The sequence below is a fragment of the Branchiostoma belcheri genome, unplaced genomic scaffold (genome assembly GCF_001625305.1).
Source record: "Branchiostoma belcheri isolate BF01 breed outbred unplaced genomic scaffold, Haploidv18h27 scaffold50, whole genome shotgun sequence".
NCBI classification, from domain to species: domain Eukaryota; kingdom Metazoa; phylum Chordata; class Leptocardii; order Amphioxiformes; family Branchiostomatidae; genus Branchiostoma; species Branchiostoma belcheri.
Genome location: NW_017804132.1, coordinates 770,338 through 786,893, shown reverse-complemented (window position 1 = coordinate 786,893; position 16,556 = coordinate 770,338). Strand labels below are relative to the sequence as shown.

The 16,556-nt window shown below is 43.1% G+C and overlaps 1 protein-coding gene across 1 annotated transcript; it reads left to right on the top strand.

Moving 5' to 3' along the window:
* The first annotated feature begins 1,903 nt into the window (after positions 1 to 1,903).
* LOC109480322 (transcription factor SUM-1-like) lies at positions 1,904 to 10,147 on the top strand. The gene is made up of 3 exons (XM_019782512.1): positions 1,904 to 2,400; positions 4,415 to 4,499; positions 9,886 to 10,147. Exons 1-3 carry the CDS (start codon positions 1,906 to 1,908, stop codon positions 10,065 to 10,067), a joined length of 762 nt encoding a protein of 253 aa, XP_019638071.1. The 5' UTR covers positions 1,904 to 1,905; the 3' UTR covers positions 10,068 to 10,147.
* Positions 10,148 to 16,556: the final 6,409 nt, after the last annotated feature.

The following is a 16,556-nucleotide window of genomic DNA, read 5'->3' as shown; positions in this document are numbered from 1 at the left end:
AATACATTGTGCGTACAAACTTGGTTGTCATCAACTATCTTTTCACCAAAAAACTGCACACACACACAAACACACACACATCACACACACACACATACACACACATCACACGCACACACACACACACACACACACACACACACACACACACACACACACACACACACGGACACACAGTCGTGAAAGAATAAACTTATAGATATACCCTGAACTTGTATTCACAAGTTGAATCCTTCAGATGTTCCGCTACTTACTCTTCGCACATGTTTTAGCTGAAAAACCAGCTGCATCGACCGAAAAGGTAGCTTCTCTGCACCCTGCCGTTTTTAGAGGTGGCCGCTGCTTGAGGGAAAAGTAGAGTAAGCTATTTCCCACCACGACTTTACCAAATGTGTTTACGAACGGTTCTGTAGTGAGATCTCCAGACGGGTCTGCCCCCCTCCCACTGTGCCAGAGCAAAGGTCCCTGGGAAAAGTGAGTTTGATGGGCGGGGCATCAGAAGTGCTGTCACCTGGGACCAACTCATGTTTGGCAACCCGAAAGTCTTAATTGGCGATTTCTTCTGTGGAATAAATTCGATAAATACTGTCCCTTTGACCTCGCAAACTTCACTATTTTGTTTGCAATGTGATCTTCGTTTTCTCATTGTTTTGTTGCCTTTTTGTATTCCTTATGATATGTTAGTTCTTTAGTTTCCCAGTGTTAATTACGTATGACGAATGAATTAATTGCTGAGGACATAACGTCAGAAAGAAGATATATTCGCCAACCAAGGGACCAACTATCTGGCTAATAGATAGTAGTTCTGTTGTGGTTTTGTTGCTCTTGAAAACATTTTACGTCTGGTTTTCTAATACTGTGGTGTAACATTTGGCACACAAAGTGCTGAAAGAAAAGACAGAGGGATACAAATGTTCTACAGGTTTTCTCTGTTTTTGTTGTTGTTGTTTTATTCTTTTTTTTTTAGCTTTCTGGCCACGACGTCCTATTATATACATGTAAACAATGTGTAAGTTATTGTTCGCTTTGTCGCTCTACAACTGAATGTTTTGCATTAGTCATAGTGAAGAAAAACAAACTAGGACATGCTGTAGTCAGGGTCAGTAACCTCAGAGATAGGCCTTGGTTGATAGACATAGGAATGTAGATATAGGTCGAATCCATAACGCGTCGACTCGCAATTTATATGCGTCCTGTTTTTCCACAAACCCATTTACCATATCATGTTTGCCAGAGAATTTATGATTAATATTTCTAATCTTTAATAGGACAACTGGTTCGCCCTATTCTGTCCGCATGGGGTGTGCCACAGTGACTGGTAGTGATAGTTCAGTACTATCAGACTGTATCAGAGCAGAGGGAGAAGAGGAATGCTGCCACCTTACACAGGGGCTTGGGAAAGCTACGATAATCCGTCCCGAGTTGACAGGAGTCCGGGGGTTGGAGGTTCTGAGCACACCCAACATGGAAATAAGCCCACACATACCCCGCAGCCCTTCTGGCCTGTGACCAAAATAAGAAGTCCGAACGTTTCTCCCATCGAGGGTTCTTCGATAAGGTACGACATGTCGTCATCCTTAGGTCCTGTGAAGTTTTATCTGATGAATATTCATGAGGCAACCGCCAGGAGGCGTGACTTTGAGACAAATCGGGCACGTTGACTGGTGATGAACATGCAGGATTGATTGTCAAACGTTTCGTCTCTGAACTCTGAGTGGACAACGAGGAGATCGGGTTACTGCATCAAGTCGCCGGGCCACTGGTTACCGATAGACTGTGACTGTCAAAGTTTGGGAGTTGTTCTCATAGACACACAGAGTGGTGTCAAGTCTCTAGCGCCTTTTCTCTACCAAAGGTGCAGTTGCGAACAACTAAGGGGAATTCAGTGTTGTTTTACGTTGCGAGATGGCAGTGCTGGAGAGGAGTAGCTGTCGCTACGACACTGCCACGACGTTCTACGACTGTGGGTCGGCGGCTAACCTGTCGGGCGACCACCTCCCGATCCCCGCCTCACCTCTGGACGACTCGGACGAACAAGTGGAGCACGTCCTGGCGCCCGGTGCCTTCCACTCCCCGCGCCGCTGCCTCCTCTGGGCATGTAAGGCCTGTAAGAGGAAATCCGTGACCGTAGACCGGCGGAAAGCCGCGACTATGAGAGAGAGACGCCGGCTGAGGAAAGTGAACGAAGCGTTCGAGGTTCTGAAGAGGAGAACATGCACGAATCCCAACCAGAGGCTGCCCAAAGTGGAGATCTTACGGAACGCCATCACGTACATAGAGAGTCTGGAGAACTTGTTACGCGGAGCGAAGGAGAACCACAAGAAGGGAAACAACAACAACAGACGACACGCGGAGGACGACAGCGACGGGGCGAGCACAGGGTCGTGTTCGGAAGGGATGGTGAGTCTGTCGTGTAACAGTCGTGTTTAGGTCGTCTTCTTGTCGGCAGATGGTCTTGCTGAGTATTTCAGGGATTTGACAGTAGTAGCAATAGTAGTTTGAGTCGTGATAAGTTGAACTTAAATCATGTAAACAGTTCGCAGACCGTGTAGTCGAGTCCTATCAGTTGTCCTAAGTGTGGGTGGGACACCGCAAGAGTTATCACTTGTCTAATAACAACTTCCCTATTGTCTGCAACATTAATCTCACAGGTTGTTTTCAATTTTCAATACCAGTATATTATAACATGTATAATCCTGAGCCCAATATGTAATCTCTCTTCTTGAAGGTTTAGCTTGAATGGAAAGCTATTCAGTGCGCAGATACTATAACGCTTATCTTATCGTTTTTGTATATAAATACTGCTCCAATTTGAGAACTCGTAACGGTACATATATTATGTAAACGTTGGTCTTACAGGGTCCAAGTTTTCATACTCAAGAGTAAACTGTTTCTTCTTTAATATTATTTAATTCCCAACTTTTTATAGGAAAGTCCTACATATCATGCAGTTGTATATTTTCCTAGTTCCAGACCGACCAAACATTCGCCACTAGAGGCGGTTCAGCCTAGAGTTTAGCGGGAAAACAGAGCAGAGATGATCCCAAACAAAGCTTTTCTCACTCTCTCAGAACACCGCTCACCCGAAACGGAGAGGTCAAACCCTACTCGCCAAGTTTGTTACAGCAGAATAACTAGAACCACATGTCCGTGGGCTGGGAGTGTAGGGTTCGATTCCCAGGTGATCTCCTCAGAGACCGCCACTTCCTTTTGCCAGCCCGACGCAACAAAAGTTGGCCTGGGAAGTATGCTTTCTTCAGGCCGAACTGGGAACGGTAGTACAGGCCCTATCGTCTAGTGGGAACAGGTACAAAGCTACGCAAACATACAGGCGATACACTATCACAAGAACTACTGGTAACGTGATAGGATATTGGAGGTAAAGATAATAATAGGGTATTGGGGTTTCTTGTAATATTTTACCTCCTAACTTTCCAGGTACCTTCCTCAGAAATATAACATAGTGGTCTACAAGAAGACTTGAATATTCTTATTATTCTATGATTTACCAAGGAACAATCAATTGTAAAGAAATGTAAAGAATTAACTCCTGTAAGATCAGACTATGGGTCAAAACCACTTGTTGAGCATTGACGAAAAATCCTATAATTATAGAATTAAAGTGGACGAAAATTGAGAGACAAAACAGAAGAAAATTAAGGGACAGGGCTATACTGAAGTATCTACGATTCATATGAATGTTTATGTTGCATCGTTGCATATTTCGTGTATGGCATAGCTACAAACATGAAGAACAGTACGCTACTGTAACAAGAGTAAGACCAACTGGATGTGTTACAGAATACAGGTAATGTTACGGTTTGGTCCCGTTGGTCAGGTAGTCTTAATTATGTAGGTCATTACAATTAATATAACACAAATGTGTGACATACATGACTAGAATAAATCCACACTATAGGTGATATGGACACTGGATGCTGTGTCTGACGATTGTCCCTACATGGAAATAGACTGTTATTCGATCGAGCATCTTTAAACTTTTTTCATCATGGATGTCCTAACTAACTTTTAGGATCTAAGCACGGTGATCTGAGGGATAGCCTCTACCAGGCTTCTGGATGCGGCTGGAAAGAGTAGAAATTGGTCAAATAGAGAGATAACATACAGAAATGGGTGCGGGAAACTGTACTCTCTAGCTGACCAACTTCCTCTGGTATGTTATCTCTCTATTTGGCCTATTTCTACTCTTTCCAACTGCCTCCCGAAGCCTGGTAGAGGCTATTAAGGGATCGACGCCGCATTGGGGGGAAGTTGTAGCTTACGCTATAGTCTACATTATAACTCATTGCTGCCTTGCTCATGTAATATAACAACTTACAACAGGTTAGATAATAGTAGATATATCGCATTGTTTATTGTTTTTCACCTAATCTTATTTCCTTCTATCCCCCAGTCCGACCACAGTCCTGACGCCTTCTGTGTGGAGACGTTACATCACTTCGGAGACAGGTGTGACGTCAAACATACAGGCAGCAACGGTGGGTCTTCTTCTAGCCTAGCCTGGTTACCAGACCTATTTAAGCTATCGAGCCTTTATCCTGTCCAAGAAAGATAAAACCTCCAGATAGGTCTGGTAACCAGGCTAGTCTTCTTCTTTACAACAATCCATGGTTTTATAGCAACATATTTTGGCCGCAAATAGTGGAGAGGACAAAAGAGACTCGGCAACTAAAGTAACTTTGTTAACCAGGCTAGTACATAGTGGCTTCAAACTAGAACTTAACTTTGGTTCATTTCGTAACTAGTTTGTTGAAAGTCCACCGCTTTCAAGTTAACCTGTATGGCGTCATTGGAAAGGGCATTCTGGTCCCTGTATCAATTCATATTTATTTCTGACATAACTGATGTATTTTCCTGACGTTTGATAGAGGCCTCAATCTTGTATCAGTCTTTCTTAAGTTAAATACAACAGTGTTGTGATAATAAGTGTCATCTTAAAGCTTGTGAGGGCCAGGGAAGTCGCGGTTTCCATAATTACTCTCTTATCTTGTCGAGCTTGTGTATATACAACAAGAACTGGTGACAGCCACATCTCCAACCCTAGATGGAGTGCTGAGGCATTTCTTAAAAAGTTGTCACTTCAAGAGTTTTAATTCTAACGCTATCATAGGAAACATGACGTTGTACAGGTAGATGTTTTGCAGTTGATATGGCACACCGTGTATTTTCAATTTTGTCTCACGCCCTACAAAAGAGGACACATGTCGGTGTCAGTCGATGACTTGCCCCTCGGATGAACTTTCCAAACCCCGGACCCGAGCGTGCCCGTCCCCGCCGGCCCTCGGACGAGACCTCCGTCGGCAGCGATGCTGATAGCGATCTGTCTCGGGAGCGGGAGCGGACAGGCTGACAAGTCCTTCCGCGCAGCCTAGTAACTCATCGCGAAGGTCATCGGCGCCGCATGTGGTTCCACTTCGGGCCAAATCGCTTCCAAACCCGCCGAATTAAGCTAATGAGGAGCGTGTGTCAGCCCGGGGCTCGGGCGGGCAATAGCCCTGCTGTCCGCGGCTGGAACACAAACAAACGAGCGTCGTTATTCCACGGAAACTGCCACCATTTTAGCATCTTATTATTGCGTCGTATACTCCATCACAAACAGTTACAGAACAGTCTTTTCTGAATTAGAGTTTATAAACACTGTGTGGGTGTTGTTAGTCGGAGTAAACTTCCGCTACTACAGAAGAAAGGGAGCGCTAAATCAGGCCCTGGTGTGGCTTCCGACATACTTTGATGAAAGTTAGACGACTCGAGATAAGACTGCTAAATCTATATTTGATTGACTTGAGATTTAAGCCCCCAGACAGTGGCTTTACTGATCCACAGTCTAAGCTCAGTTTAAGCTGCCAGCTTTGTGTGTGTCGCATATTCGTAAATTTGAACAAAATGCTAGCATATGAAGATTATGTCTTGCCAAGTTTCTTTATCAACAAACTCTACTTCCCATGGAAAATTTAAACCTGTTGCCGTTGTTTCTATATGAATTATGATGTTCTCAAGCCCAGACTGTTTTGGTCTGTTTTGCTCTGAGAAAGTTTTTATAAGAACCTGTCGGCTCAGTAGGGAGTATGTAATGGACGGGGAAGTACCATGTCTCCCTGTGGGGGGCTGTCTGGTCATCTCCTACATGTTCCTCAGCTCTAGCCTCTACCATGGCTTCGGGAGGAGGCTGGAAGGAGTAGAAATTGGCCAAATAGAGAGATAACATGCCGAGGGAGTTGGTCTGCTACATTTTGCCGCACCTCGCAAACGTACCCTCTCTGGCCGGCTAACTCTCCTGGTATACTATTCCCTTTGTTTTGGCCAATTTCTACTATTTTTCCAGCGATCCGGGGTTCCTGGTAGAGGCTACTTCTGTTCAGGTATTCCCGAAAAGGTTTTTCTACTACGGCTGTATTCTACTTTAGGCTGTGTTCAACAGACGAGATATATTTATTTTACAGTCTTTGGCGAGGTAGCTATGCTGCCAAAGTTGTTTTCGTACTCTCTTCGATGGCTAAAACACCATCACGCTATTGGTAACTGAACTTTTCATTACAACTTCATGTTTGTTTGGTTTGTTTTATGATAGTACATCGGTGCATGATCAAGGTTCTGTTGAAATGACAAGGCGTCTGATTGGCGAAATTAGCGACTGTGTCTCACCAGACCAGTTCAACTCAAGTTTTTGAGGAGAAAACAACACAGAAATTAGAAGCAGGCCGCCGCCTGTGATAACAGCACCCTTCGGGCCATCCACGCTGCTGCTTTGGCCGACCTTCAAACAACAGTTTCTTCAACATTTGGTTTAGTATTCGCCCTTCCCCCAACACGAACCACATGGTCCTTACCCCCTCCCACAACGACCCACAGATGGCTTACCATGTTTAAAGTTTACTTACTCAATGAAACGTTACTTCTAAGCTTCAAATCCGCACAGACACCCACACGGAGCGCTCAGGCAGTCTGGGCAACGGTCTGTCATCGGGGAGCGAACATCGAACAACCATGTTTGTTTTCCCAGCGACGTAAAGTTTATACAACAGACTGTACATGCGTTTACATAGGTTGGGAGGATTACTTCGCACCCGGAAGGCATTCTGAAGGCTTGCCAACGATCAGAACTGACTTACTTCAGTCTTAAATCGTGCTGCTGGACTTTAAGGAGGTCATAACATCTTATTCCTTCCGTTCTCTACTCTACAACATCCGAGCCTCTTGTATACTTCTTCCTTAGGTAGAAGTACACATGATTGAAGTTTGGATACTGTGACAGGATATAGTACAAGGATACCTTACAGCATTGGATCTTCATAAACACTGTTCCGGCCCTGAGGCGTCCAGGATTCAGTTTTTAATCCATAAAGACGTAAAGAGTGGATCACAACAAGTTATGACGTTTTCAGGTTATACCATGTGTACTGCCCCCCTCCCCATGTCCCTGATACTAGTAATCTGACGATTGTCAACAAGGGTACTTCCCAACACTGTATATATCACTCTGTATATTACTAGGTTTAGACATCAACTCTTCTCGTACATAAAACACAACATACGATAGACAATAATCATTAGTTAAATCGAATCTGTAGAGACCATAATACCACTGTATTTAGAACCATTCAATATTTTTTGGTGGGACAAAACTTCTCTGCTCTATTTGCTGACATTAAACATAACACCACTAATTTGGATATAATGGTTGCTTCCTGTTACAGGAAAATGATAATTCAGGGCACAAATATATGTTTTAATAGTAAGGAATTAATCCATTATTAGGCATTAATCCATTATTAGTCATTAACCTAACAGGAACAGATATAAGACTGCACAATCCAGTTTTAACTGGTCTCAGTTCGTGTGAAACCACAGCTTATCTAGTTATTTCCAGTGGCGGTCATTTACTCTAATAAGCGGCCAAACAAGTGGCACGACAAGAAGGGTCCCGGTAGGCAAGTGAGCTACGAGTACTTAGGCCTTACACGGACAATCTGGCGTTCTTATAAGAAATGGTGATGATGTTGGTTCGGTTTCCATGAGAAAATATAGGGGTTTTATCGCTAATTGCATATTTTCTCTGATATTCATATAATGCCATTTCACTAAGGTTTATATCTGCATATATTCACTCTCTCAGTGTTGGTAGTGAGGTATTTGATGTATAATGTTTTATTCCAAATCCATTAGATTAGACTTGAAAATCTAATATACTCTTCTAGGACAATTATACATATATTGATCACAAACGAATTGATAAATTTATAAAACTTAAACTGCATGAATCTGCCGAGTATATGCATCAATCAAAATCACTTTTTGGGGGGTCAGAGGTGAAAAATTGTCTTTAAATTCTCATTACTTCGAAAAAGAAATGAGTGAGCCAAACTACGGTATATAACCTACCCAAGATCAAGTTCATGATTGTTGAGTTGGTGTCAGATGTTTTATGATGTAGGAAATGAGAGGAAGTCGTGAAGTTGGGGAAATGTTTGGGAATTAAACGTGAGATTTGGGGCAGGTCAAGGCCGGGTTATCACACTGTACAGATGGGGTCCATTTACTGATCATTAGATCGCCGCAGGAGAGAAGAAACAGATCAACTCACAGAGGTTAGAGTTATTAAAACCCAGAACTACAGGGAAATGGTGATTAACCTGGAGTATTTACAAATTTCACCACCTTGTATTCATTATAAAATTTACAGCACAAGAAGGCTTGTCCCAGAAAAGTGTAAAGTATACGGTGTGATGATAATTATTTTTGTGTACCGTTCTTTAAAAAACTGCCACAACAATATAGTGAATATAACATTATGCCTGTAATCTACCTTTTAAAAGAAGTAGCGTTTGAGAATTAAATTAAGTCAGCAAGTAAGTTGGTTGTAACATGTATCAATCCCAAAAGACGTTTTGAGAAACGTGTAGCAAGGGCCGTGAGTGTTCTGATCTTCAATTAACGACAGTAAATTATATATTTGTTGCTATTGGTAAGAAAAAATAAAGATATGAAAGCCATATTAATAAACGCAAATAAATATGTTACATGCTTCGTTTTTTTTCAATTTCAAAAGACGTTGTTTTCTAAAGTTCTGTATATTTTCCGTCATTTTTTACAATTATTGACCTGACACTGATATTTTAATTTATGACAATATATTAATAATGGACACATATCAATCATTTGGACATATTCAAAATATCGACACCCCTTCCTCCTAGACTCCACCTAGACTCTTTTGCAGGCTGAAGCCGAATTAGTAGAAATCCTCTAACGCCATAGAGGGTCCAGTTTGCCTACCTTCCCCCTTGTACTGACGACCCTATGTCCTTCTCCTATGAAGGTATCGGCAGCTTTAATTGATATCGCCTGTCCAGTCCGCTCCTCCTTCCGTGCAAAGACAAACAACAAACTCTGATGTCTGCCCAGACTTTTATCTGTTGTTCCGGAAAACTGGATATCTCCCCGATAACACTAATCCTCATCCAGATCACAATCACGGGCCGAGGTCGTCTCGTAATTACAAAACAGAAACTCAGACATTTTGTGCTTTGGGCAAAAATCTGACAGAATCGCTGACTGAAAACTGATGTTGAAAATATGCTTCTGTCAAGAGACAGGTCTAGGGGAGGGGGGGCACAACAGAAATCTATGTGTGACTGTAAGAAACAGCTTATACATGCATTGAACATGTTGAATATTCGTCTATTCATGATTCTAATCTATTAGTTTCAAACTTATTATTTTCCTCCAAAATTGCTGATGTTCAAAATATGTCTAGAGGGAGGGTCATAGCTCTGTTTGTGTCTATAAGAAACAGCTTATGTAGCATATTGGTCTATTCATAATTTTCCTAATTAATCCATTGCAAACTTTATTATTTCCCTCCAGCTTACAAAGCCAGCAAGGTGTCCAGTTTAGACTGCCTGTCTCTCATCGTTCAGAGCATTTCCACCACTGCCCATGCGCAGACGGCGGCCACGTTAGATTCCCTGCCAGAGGAGAACAGTGACGTCACGTCCAACTCTCGCGAGGACAACTCTCGTGAGATTTCAAGAACCAAGCCACAGTGAAACGTCACGAGATATTGACCCTATATTTCCAGCTAGTATCATTATATATTTGCAAACATTTTCATGTACTGTATGTGATATATTTTATTAAAGATATTTTTGTTTCGTACTATTCCTATAGAGCTATTAACTCTTACCTATTGTTCTAATTCACGCTGGTATACCTTTACGTTGAGATTCAACTATATATTCGTACAATGTGATTCCTTATGTACATTTTCTGAATTTTTCGATGCAACTTTCTACGTGTACCTATAGGCAACTCTTGAAGAGTTTGTATTTGTCCAGTCTGTATTCCAAATATAGCCCATAGAGGAGCTTCGACTTTTACATAGAATTTAACTGTCCTAGATATTCCTCAGCATTTACTGTCCGAAGACCTTAAGTTGTTTTCCAGAATTTTTGTAAATATGTATATATATATATGAACTGTTTGTAATACTACTGTTTACCTATCTTCTGCAAGACTTAAGCTTATGTAAACAATTTAGATAAAGTCTGTTTTTGATACGTAACATGTTGGTGTGCATTCAATTTAAGTGATTCAAGTAACCATTTCTTAATCCTGGTGTGTGTGTGTGTCTGTCTGTGTGTGTGTGTGTGTGTGTGTGTGTGTGTGTGTGTGTATGTGTGTGTGTATGTGTGTGTGTGTCACTGTGTGTGTGCGTGTGTGTGTGCATGTGTGTGTGTGTGTCACTGTGTGTGTGCGTCTGTGTGTGTGTGCATGTGTGTGTGTGTGTGCATGTGTGTGTGTGTGTGTGTGTTTAGGTGTGTGTATGTATGTGTGTGTGTATGTGTGTGTGTGTGTTTTTGCGAGCGCGCGGTGTGTGTGTGTGTATTTTAATTACAACATGATACTCATGTTGCTTCTTTACACAGAATATCTTCTCAAAAAGCTGCTTCTCTGCATCACTATTTATATCCTGTCTGAACCGTCCAAATTTTCCCGAGGCGTCAGCACCCCTCTCTCCAAAACCACTTCTCGAATGTCGCCAACTCCTCCAAAATTAACTCACGGCTTTGTTTTCTTTACATTTGATAGCGTGTTACCCGATACTTCCCATGGAACACCGCGCGGCCTTTTGGACATTCTCCCCCGAGTCCGGACCAAAGCCTCCGGCTGAAGACCGTAAACAAAGCCGATTGTATAGTTCCACCTCTTTAAGTTCATTAGTATCACGAGAGTTGATAGCAGCACTCTCATTACCAGCCCGGTATGGGCTGTAACTCGAGCCCAATCCAGCCGCTCCACCAACCGGGACCTCAGGCTAATTAAAAGCTAATTAGAAATAGCTACCGAAACCCTTATCGTTTTGCGCAAGGCTTTGTGACGTTCAGTCATTCTTTGGAGTCGTTTCCTGTGTGGGTCTTTCAAGACCAAGTCTGTCCTTTTGAAATACAGTTCTATCGAAGAACATTACTTGTTCTAGGTTCTATTTACTTAATGTTACTGATATGACTATTCGTTTAATATGCATTTGAACCCAAGTTAACTTAAAACGAGAAAAAGTTAAGATTCGATTAATACTGCACTAGCTTGGAGGGGGTTCTCCTTCTAACTCCATGGTATGAGTAATTTTCACAGAAGTTGCATCTAAGAATGGTTTATTCTATAACTATTGCAGATTGGTACTGTAGATCGCACACACAGTTACTGAATGTTCCAGAGTTGCCCTAGCCTGGGTACCATCCTCCGTAGTTACCACCGGCTCCCTATTGCCGCTGGCTACCACGCAATAGATAGCCGAGTCTAACTACGGAGGATGGTACCCAGGCTAGACTTGCCGGTGTGTGAAGTATTGTTACTGACTGTTCCCTCGTTTATCTATCTGACAAACGGCGTTCACTTTCACTGATCTCTGACCCTGCTGTTGACCCCTGACCCCTCTGGCTGCGGTACTAATCCTCAGTGCGGAGATATCAGGACCTGAGGCGGTCTACATGCCCATAGAAGGTCCTGACGGAAGAACAGTGTCATCTTTGTTCACACAAGACAAGAGGCGTCTGCCCGGGAACACCCTACAGGGAACGGTGTTCAGATCAACAGGGGCAGGGAGCTGCATTCTTGTCCAATGATTCTGAGAGATGTTGGTTATAGCGTTTCTCTGGATCTAGACAGGCTTAATTTGGCGGCAAATGTCATTAAGTCTTTCAACATTAGCATCTGTATAGTTGTAAACAAGTTTAAGACCGAGAATGCTGACCAACTATGGTCAGGATGCAGTAAAGGGTTATTTGATCCATGCAAAATTGGCCCAACTATGTTTGTTCTGATGTTCAAAGATTACGTTGTTGAAGTTATACTCAAAATCTTGACGGTATTTTGTTGATAAGGTTTATGATGTCAAAATTTGAAAACGTATAAATCTTTTTTTTTTTGGCCCGCCTTGTTTTTTTTTCGCCCTATCGCATTATATTTGGAGTCTGCGGAGGATGTCATCCATGAATGTACTTGCTGTGGCCTTCGGAAGTCGCGGCCTTGATACTCTACCCTGCCCGCCCGTCTGTGATATCTTGTCCGGTTTTGTAGGTTTGCCCTGTACGGTACAACTCGGTACGAACGTTTTAGGGCAGGCTCTACTCTGGCCTTATCAGGGCCGTGAGAGCTGAGAGAACTTAACGACAAGAATGGACATCTCCACATATGCAGGCGCTAGGCAGACCTATACAGGCGAACTGGACATGTTTGGGCTGCTACTGACTTCACAGATTGTGGGAAAAACTGACAGAGTGCACGTGTTCGCATCTCAGGTCTTTTTGCACCTGACCATGAATAGCATGGCACGATCCCAAGTCCATACTACATGTAATAGGATATTCAATGGGTTGATATATCATGGAAAATGCAGTCTTGTTTGCAGATACAGATTACTAGTGAAACTTGATGAGTAACGTTACTGTCCATTATCGCTGATACCATCCCCATACAAAGGAATACATCCATTCCCTCTGTCATATTAGCCCGTCCATGTATGTAAACGCTCCTGTGATTCAGCACCTGACCATGAATACAGGGATAGACTAGTAGAGGGATCGTTCATTGTCTTACTTACTTACAAAAGTGTTCTCGATTCAGGGAGAAAGCACATATGCTCTCCCTGCCGATGTACAGTTTGTTTTGAGCAATTAAGTTTAAAAGTTTGAATTGCATGGTGGTCTGCACCTGACCTTTGACCCTAAGTCCACACTTGACCTTTATCCCGACGTTGACCCCTGACCTTTACCCTCTACAGGACCGTGACCAGAGCCCTCCCCGCGACCCCACACCTCTCCGTGACCCTGGGGTGTGGTTCTGATTTTACGGTGACTATGTTTCCTCTGGTCTGAATTTGTACGGATGTCATCCAAACGCACAAGGTGCTGACGGGTCGAGAAAAGGAGATGACCGCGTCCAAACGGACCACCTACGTACACACACAACCACCCAGTCAAGTACCTGGTTATAGTGAAGAGATCAGTAATGTACAGAACAAATAAATTATGATGACCTTTTCAGGGACTATAATTTTCCCCTCCTAAATTTTATGTTATGCTCAAAGAGGTTTTTTTAAAATGTTGCTTTTCTATGAAAAGCAACATTAAGGAAGACTTAAGTTCAGTCACTAAAGTATATCACAATAATGGTGCATAAGTAATTATAACGTTATGAACAAATGATTGAGTGAATGAGTGAGGGAGGGAGGGAGGGAGGGAGGGACGAATGAATGAATGGTCATGAATGAATGAAGAAATGTGTATATGTGGATGGATAAATGGATGAGTCAATGAGTGATTGAGTGTATAACTGAATAAGTACACGTATTTCTGGGAACACATAAATTTACGGTGAATTTACGACAGAGAAGATAGGTCTTGCCTCAGATAAGATACAATCACATTAACAACAAATTAGATTAGATCTACCCACAAGTAAGTAATTAATCATCATGTCACACAGGTGGGGGTGTGGGCTCCTGTCAATCACAAATATCACATTTCCCAGCAGCCATCGCAGTAAAGTTTGGAGTGGGAGGGGGGCGACTTTTGCCACCCATGTCAAGTGTCTCCTGGGGGTATTAAAGTACATTCACATTATCTATCTGTTTGTCAGTCCCCTGAGTGCAGCTGATAGTAGCCATGTATTAGTGGTTCATTTTTTTGACGTCAGATACCCTCTTCAAGTCGTCGAAATAAGTCGAACAAAACGAATAAAAACCTGTCACAAACCGTTCAATTGAGGATCATTGAGTGGCACTGATCGCACGTCACGTCACCAGGTCACCATCAGTCGTCTGAACAAGTCTTGCCTCAAGTCATGGCTTAAAACTGAACTTCGGTAGCCTCTCAATGGCAACAAGTCGTGTTCCTTGTTGCCAAATTTTCCAAACGAGTTCGCTCATTGGCTGACGATGACGTCACTTAAAAAGTTGGTAGCCTCAGAATCAGGTGGGCAGAATTTTTTGGCACTGGGCAGCGGAGAAAGACTGTTCAACGGTAGCCCTGGTGCCAGACTGTTTCCAGGGCATACACAGGCCAGTTCCTCGGCTCCAGGGCCAACATGCCCCCAAAGGAAACATCTTTTATAAAAGCTACATGTGATGTCCTATTGGCCCGTATGTTTCACATGGTAAGTTTAAAAAGTAAACAACGAAAAACAAAAGCACTGGAAAGATTATATCAGCTATTAAAGCTATTAGCCCTTATTACGGTGCAACCTTTCCTCACCTAGCGGCAGTTGTTTATTTGAGAGTCACAGACTAATATACCAGGGTTAAGTACCCGCGATCTTAGCAAGCGAAACGGACGTGAAAAGTCAACAAACTGAACTTCCGGGCGAAGTCCCTCCTGGGCTGAGTTGTACTGACCCCTGTACAAGACGTACTTTGCCGTGTCTTGACTTGCCCTGAGTCACTGTCAGTCCGAACTAAAGGAAGCTTTGTTTCACTACCTTGCGTGTGGGCGTGCGAATTGCTAGCTAGCCTCTACCAGGATTCGGGAAGCGGCTGGAGAGAGAGAGAGTATTGGCCAAATAGACAGATAGAAGGCCAGGGGAGTTGGTCCGCTAAGGGCTAACTACTTAGCCAACCAGGTCTGGCATGTTATCTGTCTATTTGGCCAATTTCTACTCGTTCCAGCCGCTTCCCGAAGCCTGGTATAGGCTATGTCACTTGTTGGCGCCGCGAAACACAGATTTACTTTGAAAAATCAAAGTTCTCTCAAGTAGGAAAAATTAAAGGACAGTGGTGAATGATATTTTGACACATCTTGAGGTCTCAGAAATATTAAAACAGAAGATTGACAAAATTAAACATAAGATATTTTATAGAACACACCTTCATCGATAAGGTAATTCTAACTAATTTTTTCGTCCATCTATAAACTTGACGATTTTGCAAATACTGTATAAATTTATGTTCCACTATTCTACTACAACTGCACACAAGAAAAACTGTTTCTATCGAGGTTCGGACATGTTTATAATTATAGGCGTGATACGGCGCTGTGGTAGACCCTGAAAACATGAAACAAGTGACAGACAATTTGAAAGATGACTCCCAACCACAATAACACATTTTGACATGGATAGTTTGAAAATGAATGACATCAGGTTGGATAAAATCGGCGTGTCAGACACAAACACAGATGAGAAGTCAAGTGAATTTCCACATGTTGTATCTGAGGAGTGGGTGGAGGGATAGCCTCGGTTCCAGACTTTTACCATTGGCAGTATTATACACAAGCTAGTTTCTCAGCTCGGAAAATTTTACCATCAAAACCCCTTCAAATAGACTCTGACCCAGCTCGAAAGAAAATTTTTATACCCGGAGGTGCTAACTCTGGGGTCGGGGCTCGTGGCTTCCCCCTAGCCTCTACCAGGCACCGCGGATCGCTGAAAGAAAAAGTAGAAATTGTCCGAAATAAAGGGAATGCTATACCATTGGAGTTAGCCGGCCAGAGAGGGTACATTTTTCGACCCAAGGGTGAGGAAAAGTGTACTCTCTAGCTGCATGTTATCTCTCTATTTGGCCAAATTTATTTCTACTCTTTTTAGTCGCTTCCCGAAGCCTGGTAGAGGCTAGTTTCCCCCAGCCGAAGAGAGTGTATTGTGTCGCGCCGGGGTCTGGCGTCCAGGCTAGAGGACGGGATGGTGTCAGGCGGACAGCGGCGCGGATTGATTGGACGGGGTTGAGTCGGGAGCCGGCCGGGCTCGTGCTGCAGGCCGTCCCGCCGGGAGCTCACAGCCGGACCGATGAACTGTCACGGGCTGAGACCAGTCTCCACTAGACTCCTTTTCATGATCTTCAAGCAGATCCTAGGTCGGCAAAAGACAGTATCAAATTGGCCAGGCAGTATTGGACCCTCTCTGGCCAATGGATACTGCCTGGCCAATTTTGCCACCCTAGGAGTAGGATCTGCTTGAAGATTATCCTTCGCAGGCCAGGCTGAAAATAGCCTGGATGCCAGACCCAGAGCACACTGGATACAAAATATCTCAGTGTGCACACTGAG